This window comes from Mizuhopecten yessoensis, unplaced genomic scaffold, assembly GCF_002113885.1.
Source record: "Mizuhopecten yessoensis strain PY_sf001 unplaced genomic scaffold, ASM211388v2 scaffold9073, whole genome shotgun sequence".
NCBI classification, from domain to species: Eukaryota; Metazoa; Mollusca; class Bivalvia; order Pectinida; family Pectinidae; genus Mizuhopecten; species Mizuhopecten yessoensis.
Window position 1 is genome coordinate 771,360 of NW_018407865.1, and position 22,103 is coordinate 793,462.

Below are 22,103 nucleotides of genomic sequence, written 5' to 3' on the forward strand. Positions count from 1 at the left end.
CTTTTTCTTTTATTTGCTAGAAGTTCTTTTAGATTATCATAGGTGTTGTCAATACAGGGCGTCCTGTTTCACTCTTCGACGAGACAATAAAATCTCCTTATGTCTATAACTTTACAACAATCGAACAGTACATTATAAACAGTCTCGTTACTACATCCATCTGTTCTGGGTATTTTCGTCAGATATGTCAGGTGAGGTATAAATGTGTGTTAAATTAACAAACTCCAAATATGCTGTACCATCATATAAACAGGTATAGGGATTTGCCCCTTTTCCTACAAGGTAATCAACATCTTGACGTCTCCAGCATGACAATGGTAGCTGTTTTGGGTTGCAGTATACAGTAGAAATGGTCCGACTCTGATAAACAAGGCACATGTCGAGGAAATGTAAACACAGCAGATTTACCCTACAAAACACATGTATACATGTATATATATTTGAAACTGTATTATATTTACAATACGTATAAAGTACTGAAAAGTGTATAAACCTCTTTTTTTTCTATGTATGTCACTTGTGTGAAAACCATGGTTACCACATCAAACATTACCAAAAAAAGCCAAAAATTGCTATTTTTTGACCCCCGCAACTAGTAATTTTTTTCCTAGGTTCTGTCTGAAATAAAAAAAATTACCTACCTGGTTGCAGAATTATCTGGGTCCCAGTAAAGTTGTAAAACTTGTTTTATTGCAATTTTGCGTCGTGTGCTGTCTCCTGTAAAGCTAGCTTTTCATGTGTAGACACCCTTTCGGATTATGTCCAAAATTTTATTCTCGACCCAAAACAATCTTTTTTTTTTACAAATGTGAAGCTCACATAGCCCACTTCATCATGCTTATACCAATTTTAGTAGTTTTATTTTTATATTTTTTTTTACATATCATTATACAGCCATTTAACAAAAATATCACCCATGGCCACAACCCTCTAGTGTATACTGCTACCTAAATTAAGTTTCGATATGTAGGATATGATCAAGTTTGTGAAGAGCAGTGATCATCAGACATGTCAATCCCTCATTGGATCGTGTGTCAGGTTTTACTCTTTTCCAACAAGGATATCAAGTATCCTTACCACTCCAGCTTTACAAAAGCGCAACGGTAAATCCGTACCAGACATGTTACGTCGTTCCAGCCGTTCTGGGTACTTATCCTCGATATGTCTGATAAGATCAAAATGTTTGTTAAGTACAGCGATCTTCAGACATGTCGATACATCAGTGGAACGTGTGTCAGATCTTGCTCCTTTCTCAACAAGGTAATCAAATATCCGGACGTCTCCAGCTTTATAACAGCAGAGTAGAACATCCCAACCTTGTGTGTCTCGTTGTTCCAGCTGCTCTGGGTATTTATCCCCAATATGTCGTGTAAGATCAAAATGTTTGTTAAGTACAGCCATCATCAGACAGGTTAATCCATCTGTGGAACGCGTGTCAGGTTTTACGCCTTTCCCGACAAGGTAATCAAATATCCTTACCTCTCCAGCTTCACAACAATACAATAGTGCATTCCAACCGTTATTGTCTAGTTGTTCCAGCTGTTCCTGGTATTCTTTCACGATATGTTTGATAAGATTAAAACGTTTGTTCAGTACTGCGATCATCAGACATGTCGACCCCTCCTTCGAACGTGTGTCAGGTTTTAATCCCTTTTTAACAAGATATTTAAATATCCTGAAGTCACCAACTTGACAACAACAGAGCAATGCATTCCAACCGTTCCGGTTTAATTTGTTGAGCTGCTCAGGATATTTTTCTACTATATGTTGGGTAAGGTCGAATTGTTTGTTCAGTATAGCGATCATCAGATAAGTCGATCCATTATCTGAATGTGTTGCCGGTTGCACTGCGTTTTCAACAAGATAATCAAATATCTTCACATTTCCAGCTTGACAACAGCACAGCAATATATCCCACCCATCCCGGTATCGGTGTTCCGGCGTTGTGTGGTCCAAAATATGTCGGCATTGTTCAAAATGATTGTTCAAAACAGCAATCATCAAGCATGTCGAACTTGAGTCGGGTTTCAGTCCCTTTTCAACAAGGAATTTAAACATTGACACATCTCCAGCTTGACAACAATAGAGAAGTGCGTTCCAACCGTTCTGGTCTCGTTGTTCTAACAATTCTGGGTGTCTAACCACAATATGTTGTGCTAGATCAAACTGCTTGTTGGCTGCAGCGATCATTAGACATGTGGATCCATCGTTTGAACATGTTTGAGGTTTTAATCCCTTTCCAACAAGGTAATCAAATATCTTGACGTCACCAGCTTTACAACAGCATAACAGTGCATCCCAACCTGTGGTGTTTCGCTTGTCCAGTTGTTTTGGGTATTTATCACCGATACTTCTGGTAAGATCAACATGATTGTTCAGTGCGGCGATCATCAGGCATGTTGTTTCATCCAATGAACATGTATCAGGCTTTGCTCCCTTCTTAACAAGGTCATCAAATATCCTTACCTCTCCAACTTCACAACAATAAAATAGTGCATTCCAACCTCTTATGTCTTCTTCATCAAGCTGTTCTGGGTATTTATCCACGATATGACGAATCAGGTCAAAATGCTTATTCAGTACAGCAATCATCAGACAGGTAGATCCACCAGGTGAACATGTATCGGTCTTTGCTCGCTTCTCAACAAGGTAATCAAATATCTTGACGTCACCAGCTTCGCAACAATACAATAGTACATTCCAACCTCTTGTGTCTTCTTCACCAAGCTGTTTTGGGTATTTATCCCCGATATGTCTGCTCAGGTCAAAATGCTTATTCTGTACAGCAATCATCAGACAGGTAGATCCATCCAATGAACATGTATCGGTCTTTGCTCCCTTCTCAACAAGGTATTCAAATACCCTTACCTCTCCAGCTTCGCAACAATACAATAGTACATTCCAACCTCTTTTGTCTTCTTCTTCAAGCTGTTCTGGGTATTTCCCCCCGATATGCCGAATAAGATCAAAATGTTTGTTCTGTACAGAAATCATCAGACAGGTTGATCCATCAGATGTACAAGTGTTAGGTTTCAATCCCTTTTCAACAAGATACTGAAATAGCTCGACGTTCCCAGAGTGACAACAATGGTAAAGTACATTTAAACCGTTCCGGTCTCTGTGATGTAAATGTCTAGGGTAGGACTTTACGATATGTTTCGTCATTTCTATCTGCTTGTTACGTACAGCGATCATCAGACATGATAATCCGTCTTGTGTTTGCGTAGGAGGATTCATGCCCTGTTTGATCAGGAATTCAAAAAGTTCAATGTCTCCATACATGCTACAAAAGACCAGTGCATCCCAGCCATCGTTGTTACGTAGGTGTAATTGATTTGGAAGGACTGCAGCGATATATTTGGCGAGTCTTCTCTGTTGGTGCATCACAGCAACCATCAAACATGTCATTCCTTTGTCAAATATTGGGTCAGAGTCCATCCATGTGACGATGAGAAATTTAAACGTTTCTATGTTTCCTACTCTGCAACAAAGCATTAGAGCATTCAAACCATCACTGTCGTCATGTTGTTTTGTGTAGTTCTCCGCTATAAAGTGAGCTAAACAGTTGTTACGATACACTATTGCAGTCATCAAACAGGTGTTACCTGCTTTGTCTTTGTGCTCGAGTGAAATTCCAGTTTTCACTAAGAGTTCAAATATGTGAATATTGTCTTTCTCACAGCTCATCAATAAACAATTCCTTCCATCGCTGTTCACAACATTTAACTGTTCAGGAAAGTTTTCCAGTATGTGTTGAAGTACTTGTCTGTGTCTATTGAGTGTTGCCATCATGAGACACGTTGATCCGTTAGATGTTGTTCTTTCCGCACTCATGCCGCTTTCGATAAGCAACTTAAACAATGACAGTGTTCCGTACTGGCAGCAGTAATGAAGAGAGGTACATCCATCGACATCTCGACTGGATAACACTTCCGGTACCGTGGAAATGATATAACGCAGTAAGTCTCTACTGTTGTTGTCTATCGCGATCCTTAGAAGAGGAACATCATCCCCGGACGTTCTGTTTGATGCCAAGTAGGTTTTGATACATCTGATTGCACTGCTGTCTACTTTATCATGACCATTTTGATGTAAAAAGGTGGAGAGATCCGTATAATCTGGAATTAATGTAATATAACATTGTGGTGATATTACATGTTCCTTCACAGTAACATAATTCAATCCAATAAGCTTTAAATAGAAACAATAAAATTGCTTAAAATAAATGAAGAATCAACATTTTAAGTGCTGAAATTTAAATTGAATATTTATAGTATTGTTCACAGATGGGCTATATTGACATCAGTATACAAAACCTAGTAAAAATACATAAAGTGATAGATTTTGTTCATAGTGCCTCTGATATCAAACTCTTGCATAAATCATATTTTTTATGCACCATTTACCTAATTTGAATTTACATCTATATACTGAGGTCAGTTTTATAGTTTCAAAGCTTAAGATTATAATGATAACAAAATCTGTGAACTTGAAATATGAAGAAAATAGTCAGGTGCATGATATGTCAATATTTTTAAAGTTATGTTATAGCTGAAAAATTGTGATAAATAGTCGAGTTTGATCGCTACTAATTCTTACCACTATTTGTTTCCAACCAAGTTGTATTGCTCTTTCCTTCGCCCTCACTACTTGTGACATAACACCTATAGTATCCTTCGTCGGTATAACTGACGTCAGTGATAACTAGGGAGGGACTGAGGACACCCCCTCCTAAGTACTTGTAGTTGTCTATATCAAGCTCCTCCTCCTCCCCGTATCGTATCCTCACCCATCTCACAGACGTGGCGGGGGGACAGGCCAGGATCGTACAATGCATCACTACCACTGTCCTTTCGTCGGCAAAGTATTCAGCTTGACTGATGCACACAATTGGGAATCCTATCGAACGAAATAGAGGGTCAGAGGCATTATAAACTAACCTGTTCTTCAATTTGTTGAAATGTTAAAATATATATATAAACATACACTTTTTGGCAGGGGCTTCTTTTTATAACCAAAATAAACCGGGCCTCTGTGTCCATATCTCTATTTACAACGGAGCCAAATAATTTCATTATGTCATCCAAAATATGGACCGATGCTTTATAACAAATTTTGACATTCATATATAGGTCTGAATGGTCAAAGGTTTGTATCTTGATCATTTCTATGTAATGAACCAGGAATTAATGTATACCGGGAAATTTTCGCCCAATAAAACTTTCGCCCTTCGCCAGAATGATCTATATTCGCCGAGTGTTAATTTCGCCTTCACATTTAATTGATATGCATATTATGTTGTTTGCTATTACAAGCTTTTATCATATATCCGTCCTCATTATGGCGGGCGAAAAAAGGCGAAAACTAAACTATAGCGAAACGATCTCATTCAACAGTATTTAAAAGTCCCATTTGGTGGTGCCAGATGCATTGGTAATGACACGCTAGATTAAAAGCTCATTTTTCCTTTGGGCAAGTGAGCTCGAAACCAGCTGTATTTATGTCAAAATATATATTGTTTATTACAGGAATATTCGTGATTACAAAACAAATATATATATTTGCACAAAATAAATACAAAAATATCCTCACTGATGCAAAAGTAAATGGTTGGCTTATTATTGGTAAAGTGGACTTTCTTGTTTCTACTCCAGTAATATATCATGTTCCAATTGACTTTCATCATTTGACATATAGTTGTAGAGAAAAAGCTGGTTAAGTTGTGGAAACTGGCCTGATGAACTGTATGAGGTAGTTCAACTTTAGAATAAAGTTTGCGTTAAATCCTGTATAGCGCTTTATCGCGGGGTCAATATTTCGCAGATTCGTATTCAGTACATATTCGCGGGGGTTAAATTTCGCTATGTACCCGAATCCCATTTGTCGTGCAAAGTATTTTGAGTGTCATCATTTAAGGGTTAAACCTGGTAATATAGGTAAACCGTTTGAAAACACTGATCCCGAGCGTCGTCATCCGCCAGTGACTTTATTCGAAAGAAAATAAATGTGTATGTAGGAGTAAACTGTAATAAACGAATCACCTATTGTGTACACATAAATCTGTTGTGGCCACTTATATGTAAGAATTCTTTTTACATGGACTGCCCAGTTGTTTTAAGTTCAATTAAGCTTGCATAACAGCGTTGGGTTATAAGTATTTTCAACATGTTGTGATAAGGTCCGTAAAAGTGGTTAACATTTTCGCTGGTGTTTAGAATTCGCGGATATTAGTCAAAGCACGAACATAGCGAAATTAAAACTTCCGGGTAATATAACCCCTATACAATATTGTATACTACAGTCAATAGGTAATTGGTATCTCAGTAACTGTAAATATATTCAATATACAAGTATCAAAGCACGTGAAAGAAACTGGTTAGCATTGTGGTTAAAGTTCAAGGCATTTCAATAGCATACTGCTTATTTTTATGATTCAAGAAAAGATTGTTTTTCATTTCAAACAAGCAAGAGAAAAATATGAAATATTTAGTTATTTAGTTTTTCAATTTTTTAAACGGTATCTTCAGGTTGTTTTTACATTCTTACTTACAATTGTTTATATGACAAAATTGATTTGTAAGTACAATTATAATTCTCGACACAGTTTGTAAAGGTAATTTTAAAGATTTTTGGTGCACAATTGCAATTTTCTATCTCGATAGTCATCTACAATATCTACGACATTTATGAATAAAATACTAGTGTTTGCAAACAGATCTTTTACTTACGCTACAAAACATTAATATAACACATATATATATTGGTTTAAAGTACTCTACAGGACTTAACTGGGAACTTATCTTTATGAACTACAGTACATTGCACACCACATCAAGATATCCTAAATGGTTTTAAATTGATGGCCCGGATAGATTGCTATTAGAAAAGACAGAAGAATAGTACTAATGCAATACTTCCCCATTCAATCTAAGTGAGACATAATGATTATAAACAGTGGCTGTACCGAGTCGTCATAAGAAATGGTATTAATAACGTATCTGTGTTTTATGGGTGATACTGTAGACTGAACAACTAGAAATCCAGTAGGAAAGCATGCATCTACCCCTATGTAAACGAAAAGATTATCCAAGTAACTGCGAACTGACAGTGCTTTGAGCTTTCCTGATTTTGACAGAACACGTCTTTCATTTACTTGTGTAACTAAAAAAATTGTTAGAATTTCTAAAATGCACTACACCAAATTAATTAATTGCCTTTATAATTTTAGCTTGCTTTCATCAGACTATTTGTGATTAAATAAGGTTTAAATTATTATTTGAAGACGTGTATTTCTGAAGTTTGTATAAACTCTTCTTTCATTATCTTGCTGTCAAATGGCAAGAGAAGTTGAATTTGCGTACTGTCTTACTAAAACAATATTATACTGATACCTGCTTGTTGATGTGCATGTGTTGGTATTAAATAACAAAATTACTGCTATGAACACGACAAATGAATTGAAAATTGAAAATTGAAAAACAAATATGCTTGATTGCTGCGTTTTCAAAGTATAGAATAGTCGGCCTATTCAAATATTACCGTCAGTGGTTTGGTTTTTGATGATTATTCTGATATCTTCAGTTTTAATCTTCAGTTTGGTGTTTGCCTCGTCTGTCAATCGAATGTCTCCCTCCCGTAAAAATGATTCAATACGCTCTGCTAAGCACAAGGCAGACGGTTCTGTTGGTGACGAAGCTCCTGTGATATCGACGGAGACAAGAATGCACTCTGTAAGGAGAAGATATGCAGTTTGCAAGAGTTTGCTCTTTTAAATATAATGGACCGACACTTTGGAACAATTTGCCAACCACTGTCTCTAAATGCCAATCACTAAACAGTTTTAAGTTCGAGTGCAAAAAACATCTCAATGTAATCTATAAAGACAAGTGTAAAGAAAATTAAAAAACTGCACCCCTTTCCCTCCTGAAATATCTATCTGCTGTAGTACCTGGAATATGACACACGTGTATCTAAATGAAGTTTTAGAACTTAATCTTAATTACTATTCCTAATGCTCTAATCAACACTTTGGTATTAACTTACGCTACATTAGCGTATATTCTGTAATTTTTTTACCCTTTGTCACAATGACATGGATGTATATTAGACGCATTATGCGTTTCTTAAATCTTCTAAAATGCAGCATGAGAATTTATGCATTGCATGATATTTAGCCAACTTTTTATTTTCCAATACACGTGTGACATATTTTATTGTAAGCCTGTGTGATATCACATACCAATATATCTGTGATATGTATTACGTAGTTTTGTTATTGGATACAGGATGCAAGAGTGTGTTGTTGTTGTTTTTTGTTGTTGTTGTTTTTGTTTTTTTTAAAGATAATACAATGTTTTATTACCTGTGATATGTTACTTAATTTTTTTATGTATGTACGTGTATGTCATATCCATGTTGTAAATATTGTACATTTTATGTCGACCACATGTGAGACGAGTCATTGACTCAATGTGTTATCGAATTTAAATAAAGTCTATTATTATTATTATTATTATATATTGGATTCTATCAATTTGATATAACAGATATTGTTCATACTGTGACAGATATCAAAGTGATATCAGTCACAGTGTGAAAGTGTCGGTTCGGGCATTGACCAATCTGATCGATTCGTTCTATTCACTGCATTAAAAGCCAGATTTTCTGTTCAGATGCAGCGATATAATTAGTATTTGTTTTAATGCATCTTTGCTATATACAATGAGGTATGTTGACATCACTATAGATAACATTCTTGCCGAACAATTTATTAAAACTGTAGTGCTGACTTCAATTGTTATAATAAAGCGCAAAATAATACGCTGCAAAGTCAGTCACAATTTTACGCAATTTTCTCACCGACGCTAAGAATTTAATCATTGGAAAATGTAATGTTTGTTTTTCATTGAATACCAGACATGTTTTACTTGTGTGACATAATATACCGATAATGTCCCGATAACGGTATTCTGCCATACTTGTGAAATGTATATTGTGTTTAAAAGGTAACTATTAAATGACCTCTGCATAAGTCATCGACGAAAGAGAGCCAACCCAGCTCACAAAACCGACATTAACAGACGACTTAAAGAAGAGAGGAGACATCAAAATAAACCAAAAATTAACAAAATAACCCCGGCAAAGCAGGATTCATACATTTCCTTCATCACGTTGCACTCACTTAAGTCGTACGATTTTTGTTATAGTCACTTATGCAATCGGAGAAAAATACATACGTTCCAAGAATTCCGGACTATTTATTCGACCTCGCTCCTGTGTATGTGTTTGCAGGCTTCTGCGAATATCCTCTTTAGATTCTTGTCGTGTAGTATCGATGTTATTTTCTATCAGAAATGTTACGTTGACGTCACTGTCTATACGGGGACTCCGGGTGTATGGCTTCCCTTCACAAAATAACGTTTTACATTATTTCTAGATAACATATGACAGATAAATATATTACTTTAATAAGGAGTATTGCATTTATGACACATGAAAAGGAGTTTCGAAAAATGTCTGTTGATTGTTTTTCCCCAAATACGCAGACATTACAATGTAATATACAACGACAACTAACCAACGAGATTGGACAAACCGTTTGTCTCGAAAAAAACTGTCGATACATTCTATAATTTCACATCATCATATTCGAAATGCTATTGTATCTTGTAATTCCTTTAAAAGTATTGTACATGCATTTGCAAATGAAAGAATATTTAAATAATGTATGAATATGTACGTTGTGTGATTTGATTCAAACCTATTCTATTTCCAAAAGTACAGCAATTGGATTGGTATCTCAACATTATTTAGCCCTCTCCACAAATTTTAATAAGCAAGTATAAAGGCAAATATACAAAAGGACCCAAAAACATATTCAAGTTTAGTTTTAAGGTTGTTCTTCTAGCTCTGAAAGTAAAAGCTTACTGTTTCTTATTTATTAGAATCTGTTACTGCTTATGATGAAAGTATGTGCATTTCTAAATATTGCAACGCTGGAGCAAACGGGTAAATGTTGGTTAATAAAACTTTAGAGAACTACATTTATGTCTAAGCTTGGTGTGAATAGTATTTAGTTTTCTATCTCCAAAATTACAATATACAGGTAGCGTTTTTAAAAACATTAAATGTTGGCGTCGTTCTCACAGATATATCAAGTTCATTTCGTGCTAACGACGCCTACATTAATGTGTTCTTTTTAAATGTCACCTGTATAAATGAGAAGTTTGTACTAGAAAGTCTATAATTGGGAATTAAAAAGTCAGATTGGTTTTTGTAATGGATATGGTGTATTTTGACCAACAGTATGTTGCAAGATATTATTGAGAATTCTTAAGTTAATAGGTTTTTTATTCTATATAAAAGATAGAGTTTCCGTCGCTTCCTCCTATCAGAAAGAGATTCTAGTCCAGTTTCAACTTATACAAAATTATTGATTGCGAAAGATGGTAACCCAGTTATTGTACGGACGGCTTCACGGGGGGCTTTCTCTAGTAAATTGGATTCATACACATGTACAGCCTTCCCATACTTCACCTGCATATTCGAGAACTGGTAATAATTAAAAAACATTGGTATATTTTATTTGTCACACTTTAACGTATATTTATGTTTAAAGTAGACATAGACTGTTTATATAATCGGCATACTTATGCTTTTGAATATGGTCGTTCCATTTTGCTTTAAAATTAAACACCTCTCCCAAGTGTTAATGACATTCGTTAAAGTTGAGAAAATAGTTATTAAATTGTAATTTTGAATTTCCTTTTTATCTTCGTCGTTTGAAATAAAATAAAATAACACTATTTTGCTAGGTTTAAAATTTATTAGCCACTTTCTGGTCTTAGAGATAAATGCTGTCTAATCTAACACTATAAAAGGCCACAACAGTGACGAAAGGTCCACGGACCTTATGGTCACTTGAGGAAAACAATCTTATGACCGGATAAAGGGATATTGCTGAAATAGATGTGTACAGAAGGAAAATGGTGGATATCTACGAAGAACTTGGGACTTTGAATTGTTGGTTATAATATTTGTTTTATAATAATCATAAGCAGGAGGAAAGAAACAGTCAGAGAGTCACTTTTGGACGGAAAATCGGGGTGTTTTTGACACCTAGATGTCCCAGGTTGCTACAATGGCAGTCTATGATATCTGACCGACCCGAACAATAGCAACGCTGTCAGGGCCATTCATCCAACAAGCATTTTAAGGTTAATTGAAATCATTTCAGTAAATATTAAGTTATAAGTTCAAATATATTTTCAATATGGCTGCCGTGGTGGTCATTTTGGATAACATACCGCACTGAGCATTCCTATTATATTTCATTGAAATGCAATCAGTGGAACTAAACTGTTAGAACAGATGCTTAAAAGAACTGCTATGGCGGCCATTATAAATACCTGACTGAATTGAAAGAAAAAAAAATTGTCAGTACAATATCCTGAGCATTCCCAAAAACTTGACGTTTCAATGAAATCTCTTCTGTCGTATTTGCCATCAAGTTCTAACGCACGACGGATGACGACGAAGGCGGACCGTAATAAGTCGCCGCCCTAAGCCTATAAAAGGAGTTAAAATATACAGATAGCAGGAGAGCCATGGGGTTTATATAGCTAACCTTGATATTTGAGCAATCTCAATACATATTATGCTACAAATGTTTTGATAAAAGGGTTTTAGATGTAGCGAAAATACTTACCATGTGCACTTAATGATAAATTATGCGTAATGTTGTTTTAAAATCACGTTACAAGGGGCAAAAACATTCCGTATATACCCATAAATACAAATTAAACCTTGTTTAATGTAATTTATGACAGTAATACTTTGTTTTTTATTATGTTTCAATATCATGAATTTTAAAGTACTGTATTAATTGTAACTATGGTTGATATGAGCGGACGCTGACCATTAGAAGTGAGAAGGTTAAAAGTCGTATGAATTTGTCGCTATTTTTAGCACCCTATATAAAAACGTGCACTAGCTGATCCTAGGTCACAAGCCTGCTGCAGATGATGGAAGAACAAGGTGTGTTCCTTCTTTTTACATCATGATCTATTTTCTTTTTAAATATCTGAAAGTGAATTTTATTACCTATCACCTCCTCCTTCTCAATATGATTATTACTTCTTAAAGTGAGGTTTTCTTAACCCATCTAAGACTTTTAAGCACATTGGACTATATAAACAAGTCGTTTTTAATAAAAACGTCCATTTTCAATTCATTTGAAGTGTTTAAGTTTTTTATGCACTTAACATGTCTTACAAGCTTGCCATGGTGATATTTACTTGGAATCAGGCATAATAAACGATAATATAACACATTTCTCATTTAGAGATAATGTAAAAAGTAGATTGCACTTACCACGTCCCGATGCAATGCTTTTCCGTTTTTTCCGGAAGGGTGGCTTTGGTACGTAACTTACTTGAGTATGATCTGACAATAAAAAATCAATTCATGTTTATGATAAAAAGTTAGGAACTAAACACATAAACACTTTAATATGTAATGAATATAAAGTCAGTGTGTTTACCTAGTATCACCGTGTCGACATAAAGATGGATTATTCCACTTCTCTTTTTAGTCCGTTTGTCATTTCCAGTAGCGATTAAGCAGTAACTAGATTCATCAGAACTTTTGTCCGTATTCATTATAACAAGTGGCGGAGTCAAATGATTGCCACCGTAGTATTTCTGTTTGTCTATAAAAACACGTTCGTCAGGTTCTGGTTTTCCTTTTTTCCAAACAATGGAAGAAGCTTGTGGATCAACAGTACATCTTAGGACGGCAGGTTGTCCCTCTATCGAGCAGACTGACCGCTCATACACATTAATGGCAATATCACCTACAAAATTACATAAATTCAAACATTATTCTTACAATCCAAAAACAATATAAATGATACATTATATTAAACAGATCATTTTTTTCAACTTCATTATAATACTTATTTGTAACTTAGTGATTCGTTTCTTATTATTCGACAACTAACAAGTAATGGGGTTGAAATTTATATTAGCGGAGTCTAAATAAGATAAAGAGTTTCCTAGAAGCTCCCTAGTACTTTCACTTCTTAAGACGTGCATCAGAGTATGCGTTTATTCACGTCAAGAGGACAACATAACACAGGAAATTATGACGTCATGATACATTGTGACGTCACAAAACAACCTTCCAAAATGAAATAATGATCGCCGCATGGATTAATTAAGCATTGAACTGTTTTTGTCATAAATACCATACAAAAACACTTCAATACTTATATTTACGTTTTCTCTGCCTTTTATGTTTTTTATGTGTTTATATTTAAAATTTAAAAATTTCCGCCTTTTCGACAGTCCACACAAATTCGTTCAATAGTTGGAAGAGCGTGTTGTCCGTACTGATTGGCAAACAAAGTAGTACTTTGAAATTTTAACAAACACTTCAATTTTATTCAACAATTCAGTATCATGCTATTGCGTATGATATGTCTGTATGGTGGTTTAAGTTTATCAATAGAAATCTGAGCTGAAAGTAAGATTTAAAATTGTTTCGATTTTTCCCCGGAATTTTTTTCGCGCATGGATAGAAACAGTGCCCTCCACGAGGGAGGTATTTTTGGAAGTTGAATGAGCAGAGAGAAAAGTTAGAACTTTTGTTGATTGTATGGGAACCTGACTAAATTCAGTAGATTCTACAAAAAGGCTGTTTATTTGCATGTCGCCAGAAACTGAGGAAACCGTGGTTGATAGACGCGTGTTACTGATAGCGTTTGAAGTGAGTGATCTTGCGACAGAGCACAAGGGTTCGTTACAAATGTATAAAATACACATATGCCTTGTGGATGTTTATATGTGCTGTGACTCATATCAGAAGGTCTATAACATATGTGTATTTCAGACATTTGTATCGAACCCCCTGTGGATCAGTGCAGTGTAACAGACGATATTTCTGATAAATTGCATAAGTGTTAAAATTGTTTCCATTGCCGGCATTGGTCTTGATTTGTTGTAATATTTTTTTGTTTTTATGTATTATTTTTTATTTTACACAATTACAATAACATTGTCAAGTCCTACAACACCCACCGATATTGCAGCAACTAAGAAAGCCTTTTTTATTTTTGTTATTTTAACCATTATCATGAATTTGGAAGGAGTTTTGTATATTTATATGATTTAATGAAATAAGCGTACCTGTGTTGTCTTCGTCAGTACCATTAGCATCATCTAAAATACTTTGATTAATCTTGTTATTAGAAAGATAGATCAACATGTATATGTAAACCTCTTCTCTACTTCTTTGCTCAATATACAACATAAAGTTGAAGAAAAAAAACCCAGAAAACAAAGAGACAAATTGATCAATCAGCTCGAGACATTAGTTCTAGTATACATCACTTAACAATGTTTCATTGTCTACTATGTCTACTATAGTTGTGTAAAAATGGGGAAAGGAAAGGTCAGAAATATTTTTTCAATGATACAAAGGACTTGATATAAAATTATGGTAAGGAGTAATGATAATTTGTTTCTTTTCGAACAGGAATAAACGAAACGAAATGTATTTTCCCTATGCTTTCTCGATTTGTATGTCTCGTAATTTTTTAACGTTTCACGTATTTACACATTATGATATTTTTACTTTTTACTACCATATCTCTTACCAAACTGAAAGAACTCCTTCATTCACTTATTATGGGATTTTTCAAAGAAGGGCGAATGGCGAGATTAATATGCGAATGTCAACTATTTTGGAAAATACTCCGTGGAAAAAAGTACGACAACGGCAAAATTAAAATATACCGACGATGAAATCAAACTGGTGTTCAGAAATCAAGGATTCTACAGACTCTTTCACATCAGCTGTTTTTCTACATCGTTACTTACATCATGATCAACAGTGACGGCTTACTACTAAGCTGTTTTCGATTTTTCCTATCGTGATTGAATGATGAAGGTTAAACAAGCCAATGTGCCAGTGTCAAGGTTATATTCATAATATCATTGGGTATGTTTATGTCCTTGTGTGATATGACAGGAAGATGTTTATTTTTTACGTTCATTAGTTTGTCTTGTTGTTTCGTAGTCAATACCCCAGTGCTTCATCATTTATACCAGTTGCCTCATAACCTAATAGCTCTTGCACTCACACATTTTCTGTCATTTGTCTCTCTGTTCTCGGTTTTTTTGCAGTTTATAATCATTGTTGTTATTTCACTTTTTACAATATCGTGAAAGCAAATTAATAATAGTTTGAAATCTAGTTAATTCTAACTTGCAAAAAGTTACAGTACCTGTGTTCAGTTTCTGCTTGAGGTTTGCCTGAAAAGTAAAACAGCTATTGTAATAAATTAAACCTAAATAAACACTATACGACACGTGATGATGTCGACGAAAGAGTTATGTGCCAACAGTTTTGTGACAGTTTTATGCTACTCTAACATTGTCAAAGCTTATCGCAATGTGAAGGAAGACCGAGAAAGCATTCTTTCTAAATAATGAAATAATGTCAGACATTACGTCTTGAGTCTTGGCTTAAGTCCGGTATCACTGTATTATTTTCTGATTAATTCGTATCTCAGATTTTTTATAAGGAGTTTATCAAAATGTAGCCAGCTGCCTACCAATGCTATTTGAATCCTGATCTCGATATCTTAATAATAATCACGACGTTAACATTTGAATTACAACATGGTTTGATAGTGTCATATAGTTGCATTTTCATGGTGTGGAGAAGTAAATACGGTACAATAGCATTTTACATCCATCTTGATGTGTAGCCCCCAAAACGACCCCGCAGTTGTAAATGATGCTATATATGAAGTCACTGTACTATTCGTAACGGAATAAAACAACAAATCAAACTTAAGTGCAATTGGTCAATATGTAAATCCCAGCAAATCAGAGGCTGTGGCGGCCATTTGTGATATACAGTTGCCAAAATAAAGAAATGGGAATAAATACAACTAGAACTGTAAGCCAAAGGCTAACTAATACCCCCGCTGCTATATAAGCCAGAACTGTAAGTTAAAGGCTTACTAAGACAAAGCATTGTAAAGCAATCCATAGTCTCCCACCAGTAACAAGTATTTCGCACAAAGGGGCATACCTCCATCATAAAGGGTCGAAATCCCAAATTAAAATGCCGGTGCACAACTACATAAGATACTGATAATTCATGCAAAGTTATAATGAAATCCACCTGTTAATTAAGGAGGAGTTGCGCGGACAAATATTTCGTAAAAAAGGGGCATAACTCCATCAAAAAGGGTCGAAATCCCAAATTAAAATGCTGGTGCACAACAACATAAGATACTGATCATTCCTGCAAAGTTTCAATGAAAACCACCTGTTAATTAAGGAGGAGTTTTCCGGACAAGTATTTCGCAAAAAGGGGCATAACTCCATCAAAAATAAAATGGCTAGCACAACTACATAGGATACTGATAATTCATGCAAAGTTTCAATGAAATCCACCTGTTAATTAAGGAGGAATTTTCCGGACAAATTACTAAGGACAGACATACAGACAGACAGATAGATTCCAGTATACCCCCCTAACTTCGTTGCGGGTGTATAATAAATCCTCTGACTTCATTTTTGGGCTTTAATTATAGCATGTTGATGTCGGTCTTATATGATTTTGTCGAAGCCAGGTCAGCGACAACAAACTCAGATTGTTTCATCGGTCGGTGCGGCGGATCACATAACCAAATATTGACCGAAATCAACATGCTACAACAGGTTTTTTTTCATATTATATGATTCCCCTTTGTCATTTAGTATTTCTATCTATAAATTACACAGTTCCTCATTTAATCGAGATTTTTCAAAATGATGAACATCTGCTGGCTCTCCCCTCCATAAGTATTTTTCCACCAAGGTGATGTATCGTTTGTTATTTGCGGATTCTACATTTGTAGTACACTTTTGAATACTATGGAAATTGACATTACATATGTCATGCATTATACTGAGTAAAACTAGTGACGTCACAAAGTTAGGGAATGTTTTTTTTACAAAAGTTCAAAAAAATTATCATTATACGTGTGGTCATGTGATGCTTAATAAGAAAAATAAATAAATGTCATAAACATACATATGTGTCATATCGTATACAATTGGAGAAGTTTGTTCAGTCGAGATGAATGAACTTACTGTCGTTTTAGTATTTGCACTATGAATAAGATTGATGTGTTAATTTTATCTATGAAAAATAGAATTATACCTCGGAGGTTTCTCGTGTGTTCCCTCCATTTATCCTTTATCTTGTTTTCGTATTTCTCAACTATTTTCTTGAGATCAGGCATCTCTTTGAGACAATCTTTGAGGTTTCCATAACATCCTGTCTCTATGTGTCCCTTCGTGCGTAGCTCGTTCCCCACCTCAAAGAATCCATGCTGTATTGCATCGTGTGAAAAGTCCGGCACGCACCCATTCAAGTATGCACAGAAAACTGACCAATTCCGATGCTCAGGGTTAAGTCTTTTATTCAGATCGTTAAACATGGCAACTTCTAGTAAGCGAATATCCTTAGGTACTTCACTCCAAAGGAGTTGCTGCAGGTCTCTGTCATAGAAAAACGTTACTTACATAATACTTACATCACACTGATTTTGAGACAGTATTGCATTTTAGTCATAGAAAAATATTCTATACAGCGTGTTGCTTTCAAGATAAAGATATATTCTGAAATCAATTTTGGTATGATGCCTCAAAAATAATCAACTATGAAATCAACAGATTCAATGTAGTTATCAAAAATTGAGATTTGTTGGGTCAGACTTTTAGTTTCCCAGAAAACGGTGAGACAAGTTCATAGAGGAAGATTACCATATGGTAACGGGCGTTTAAAAATAACCCCAATGACTCCCGCCGTCGTAAATGATAGTTTTTGAAGTGAGTAATATTTCTTTTAAACCACGTCTAAAGTATTTCTTCTATTTCATTTAATTAGTTCTCTATTATTTTTAATGTTGTCTTTAACATTAATGCTATCCCTTTGTTTTATAGTCTTAGCCGTAGGAGAGAGTTGTTATGATATCTGCTTTTGACTTTATATATGCATTGACTGTTTAATATACTCGAAATGTGTAAAACAATATGGAGACTGATACTATTAATAATAATAATAATAATAGCTGAGTCTGAATATCAGCATTATTACTCAGCAATCACATTCTTTTTGTGATTTCAACGTTTCCCTAGACCGAGTTGTCGAGAGCTTAGAGATGTACTCTTCTGAGATTTAAATCACGTGTAAATCTCGTTTCAATATAGTGTACCAGGTTTTGTTTTAATTTTAAATTTAAAAAGTTATGATCAATTTTGAAAGCACACATTATGTACATACATCTGGAAAATGTGTCAAAAACTAGATGCCTTTTGTTTGCAGAATGTTTTTACAAGTTTGAAAAAAATACCTATTCGGCAGCCATTTAAATATCCAAAATGGTGTTTTTATGCAATGCTAAAATTTCAACTTTTTCTGACATAAAATCTAATCAGACTATCACTTAAAACGTTATTGTATCGTCTTTTTTTCATTTACTGTGCAAGTGCTAAATGTACAATACTATGCAAATTTCATGCAACATTATACCTTATCGGTATTTTATTACTTATTTGTTTTATCCTAAACTGCTTTTCTAAGATAAAAGTATAAGTGAAAGAAATGTCATTTCGATTGTGTAAACATTCATAGATTACTGATAACACATTTGGAAGATATTTTATGAATTGGTTCTGGATATGATCAAAATCAACAATTGCACCAAAATCATATATTGTTAAATTGGTATCTTTGAACAACTTATTGCACTTCAAAGTCAAAAGAAATTTGAATTCTTCGACCGCAGAAAAGTTGATGTTTGTGAATATTGTGAAGTGTCGTGACGATCGGAAAAGGAATAAAATCTGTAGAGAAATTTATATCAAATCATATTTATAAAACTGAACAAGTTTTTACCACAGCTGGTCGAAACGCAAACTCGTACAAGAGTTGATGTTTGTGAACACGCTTTTGAAGTGTCGTGGCCATCAGAAATGAAATAAAGTCTGAAGAGCAGTGACGTTTTAAATTCTATCAAGTTCTTTTCAAAGTAGCAGTGACCTTGTTTTTGGCCGCAGCCCTTACAATAATTTATGTTTTTTTAACACATATGTGAAATTTCGTAACAATCAGTCAAGAAATGAAGACTACAGCGATGATATCAATTTTTTTATCAAATTCTATTTATAGTTACATTTAACTACAGCAGAAGGTCGAGTACCCCTACAACAGTTGATGTTTATGAACATGCACTTGTATGAAAATAAGATAAGAAATTTATAAAGTGTCATGACTACTATCACTACTTACCTGCAACACTAAATAACAATGTTTATTTTCAAATGATTTGAAAACTCAATATTACCAAACATCATATTTTAAACAGATTTAACAATAATATCGGTTAAAATGAATATAATTAAATAAGAAATTACAAATAGAAAGATCTTCCTTCAACCACTTTTACGTAGGAGTATCATTTCCTCATGTAGTCTTAGTTTATTTCTATGAGGTGATTACGTCATTGATGAGGTGCCACATAGAAATGCTGATATAAATGATAGTGTAACAGATATAAATACTAGTTACTCGAAGCGTTAGTAATAAAGCGGTAGTGTCAGTATTATAGTAGTAGTAATAATGATAAAATGATAGTAGCAGTGTAAGTATTATACTAGAATGTCAGTAGAACAGTATATCAATATTGTTATAAGTAAAATAAGTAGGTCGTAAGGTTGAACATTTTTGTCAGAAACACGCCAACACCTTGATATCGTCCTCAAAGTAAGCCATTACATTAAATAACTTCGATAAGAAATATAAGCCGTTACCTTGATATCATATTCTTATACAGGTTGACCGAATGAAAAATAAATAGGCTGGTAATTTGATTTTCGATTTCCCCACTTATAGGAGGAGACGTATTCCATTGGCCATAAGTTGAATTGAATTACCGGGCACTACCAACGTTAATGAAACATCGTGAAAATAGTACCCTTATAATATCCCCATGTCATCAGTTAACACCTTTTAAGCTGACAACATTTAGACCAAAAATACTAGCTCAAAATCAAACTTTAGTTGTCATAGATGTATTGATGATTAAAAATCGCCCAGAAAACTTGACCAGAACATACCTGTACTCTTCATCCATCTTCCCGATGTAGATGGTATTTCATTTCGATCCGGTTATTACACACATCTGAAATTCAGGCAGTTGGATATAAAAACTTCATTAAGTTTATGAATCTAAATTATTGTTACGTGTTAAATCATGGTTCTAATAAGAAATTTAGAATGATATGTTTTCCCCTATACGTAAAAATGTCAAAAGATCTTATCACATTCTTCAGTTGAAATCGTGCATTTAACGTGTTTTAATTGGATTTAGATATCTTGAGTTTGCATAATACCTTATTCTGTATTTAAGATACCTTAAATAGAAATGAATACAAGCTATCAAAAGTATAAGATAGTTTAAACTATTAGCCCCATGGGCCGGTTTTGTTCATCTAGATTTAAATACAAAGTCCCAAAAAATCATACAAATTAATACAAGCTTGATAGCCCTCAACTAGCTCTCTACTCTTGCATGTAACAGGCTAATGTCGTGACCCTATGGTTATTGAAAGGAAGTGCTTCTAAAGTCTTCATACATTTGACTCGTGATCTTGAAAGCGGATCAACGAGATCATTTATTTGTAAAACAAAATAGCCCCTCATCAGAGCGTGCTTAAGATCAACTTTGATGCCAGTTATCTTTGTTACCAAAATTTGTTTGATTTAAAAAAAAATGTTTTGACTCTTGTGACCTTGAAAGTGGGCAATGTCAATCATGACCATATGCCTCTTGGTAATTCAGAAGATGATGCTCAAAGGTTTTAACACATTTGAACCTGTTATCTTGAAAGTCGGTCAAGGTCATAACTTCGAGTAAGCCTGATAGCTCTCCACCCCAGAATGTTCCAGGCCAAATATCACGATCCAAGGTCTATTGGTAAAACAGAAGAAGTTGTTAAAAGTTTTTAACACATTTAACCGGTCATGCATACGTCCATATCTAATAGCTATCCACCCGAGCATACAGTGTCTGAAAGTAGCTTTAATTTTTCCAATCGGTCTAGATACCATGGCACGTTTTTTAAATGCAGTGAAATTAATATGTAATGGATCTAACTTTTACTGATGGGTGATCCTTAACCAGAAATATTACATTTTTTTATTTGAATTATTAGGCAGTCTAATATTCACACTGATATTCATTCGGGCCTAGACGTAGGATACCCTTATAAGTAAGTGATCTACGGTATTTCCCATATTCAAAATCCAGGAATTTCGCTATCGATATACATATTTTTTCTTCATCCCTGGAATATGTCATGACAAAATCGAAGGGTCTTTTACACGACACCTTGAAGGTGATAAAGAATCATGCGACAGCGCAGTGGTAAAATCGATAGGCTTAGCGTTCGGGGGGAGCTCTTTTGTAATCTGAAAAGGACATGTATCGGCCAAGCGACTTTGCAGATTTCTACTCCTGAAAGCAACCAAACAGCATATCGCTAGCCTTTGATTTTGACATATTCTTAAGAAAGGAACCCTTAGATTTTGAAAGAAATGGATATCCCATGAAATTTTCAAATTTACTGCTTTAAGTTGCAATTACCAATAAACTAAATCACTACATCATTTGCATCAACAACAATATTACGGAAATCTCATAATCTGATGAACAGCACATCACCATCACTATCGTCTTGATTGTCATCTTAATAACTAAAATCAATATTAGAAACGTCGTTTATCTAGCATTGCGTTTGCTAAGACAACATATTTGGCTCTAAATCAGTCATAACCAACGTCACCATCATCGCTAGAATCCATTGTATATCATTCCATCTATTATTTTTCATTCACAAATGAGCGTCACTGTATTGGAACAACCAAGCGACGTTATACCAATTCAATATCGTGCCTTTTCGGCTTTATCAGAAAATCAAACAGCCAAGGTTTAATTAGGGAAATACTGTTTTACTGTCAAGTAGCTTCTCAAGCAATGT

At 34.6% G+C, this 22,103-nt stretch overlaps 1 protein-coding gene across 1 annotated transcript; it reads right to left on the reverse strand.

The window, feature by feature from the left end:
• Window positions 1-898: 898 nt before the first annotated feature.
• On the reverse strand, window positions 899-17,237 carry LOC110457281 (ankyrin-2-like). The gene is made up of 9 exons (XM_021508486.1): window positions 17,221-17,237; window positions 15,287-15,314; window positions 14,187-14,219; window positions 12,542-12,853; window positions 12,373-12,444; window positions 9,237-9,404; window positions 7,540-7,728; window positions 4,600-4,899; window positions 899-4,118 (listed from the first exon to the last, which is right to left on the reverse strand). The coding sequence occupies exons 4-9, from the start codon at window positions 12,657-12,659 to the stop codon at window positions 1,042-1,044; spliced, it is 3,924 nt and encodes a 1,307-aa protein (XP_021364161.1). The 5' UTR covers window positions 12,660-12,853; window positions 14,187-14,219; window positions 15,287-15,314; window positions 17,221-17,237; the 3' UTR covers window positions 899-1,041.
• Between the last annotated feature and the right edge of the window lie 4,866 nt (window positions 17,238-22,103).

Bases quoted from the DNA above. Each gene is read 5' to 3' on its own strand.
- LOC110457281 (XM_021508486.1), bottom strand. From the start codon at position 12,659: ATGAATACGGACAAAAGTTCTGATGAATCTAGTTACTGCTTAATCGCT. The intron at 7,729-9,236 runs GTATGTATTTTT...TTCTCCTTACAG, and splicing joins TAGTCCGGAATTCTTGGAAC to AGTGCATTCTTGTCTCCGTC. The intron at 4,900-7,539 runs GTAATATTTGAA...TTCGTTCGATAG, and splicing joins CAAAAACCAAACCACTGACG to GATTCCCAATTGTGTGCATC.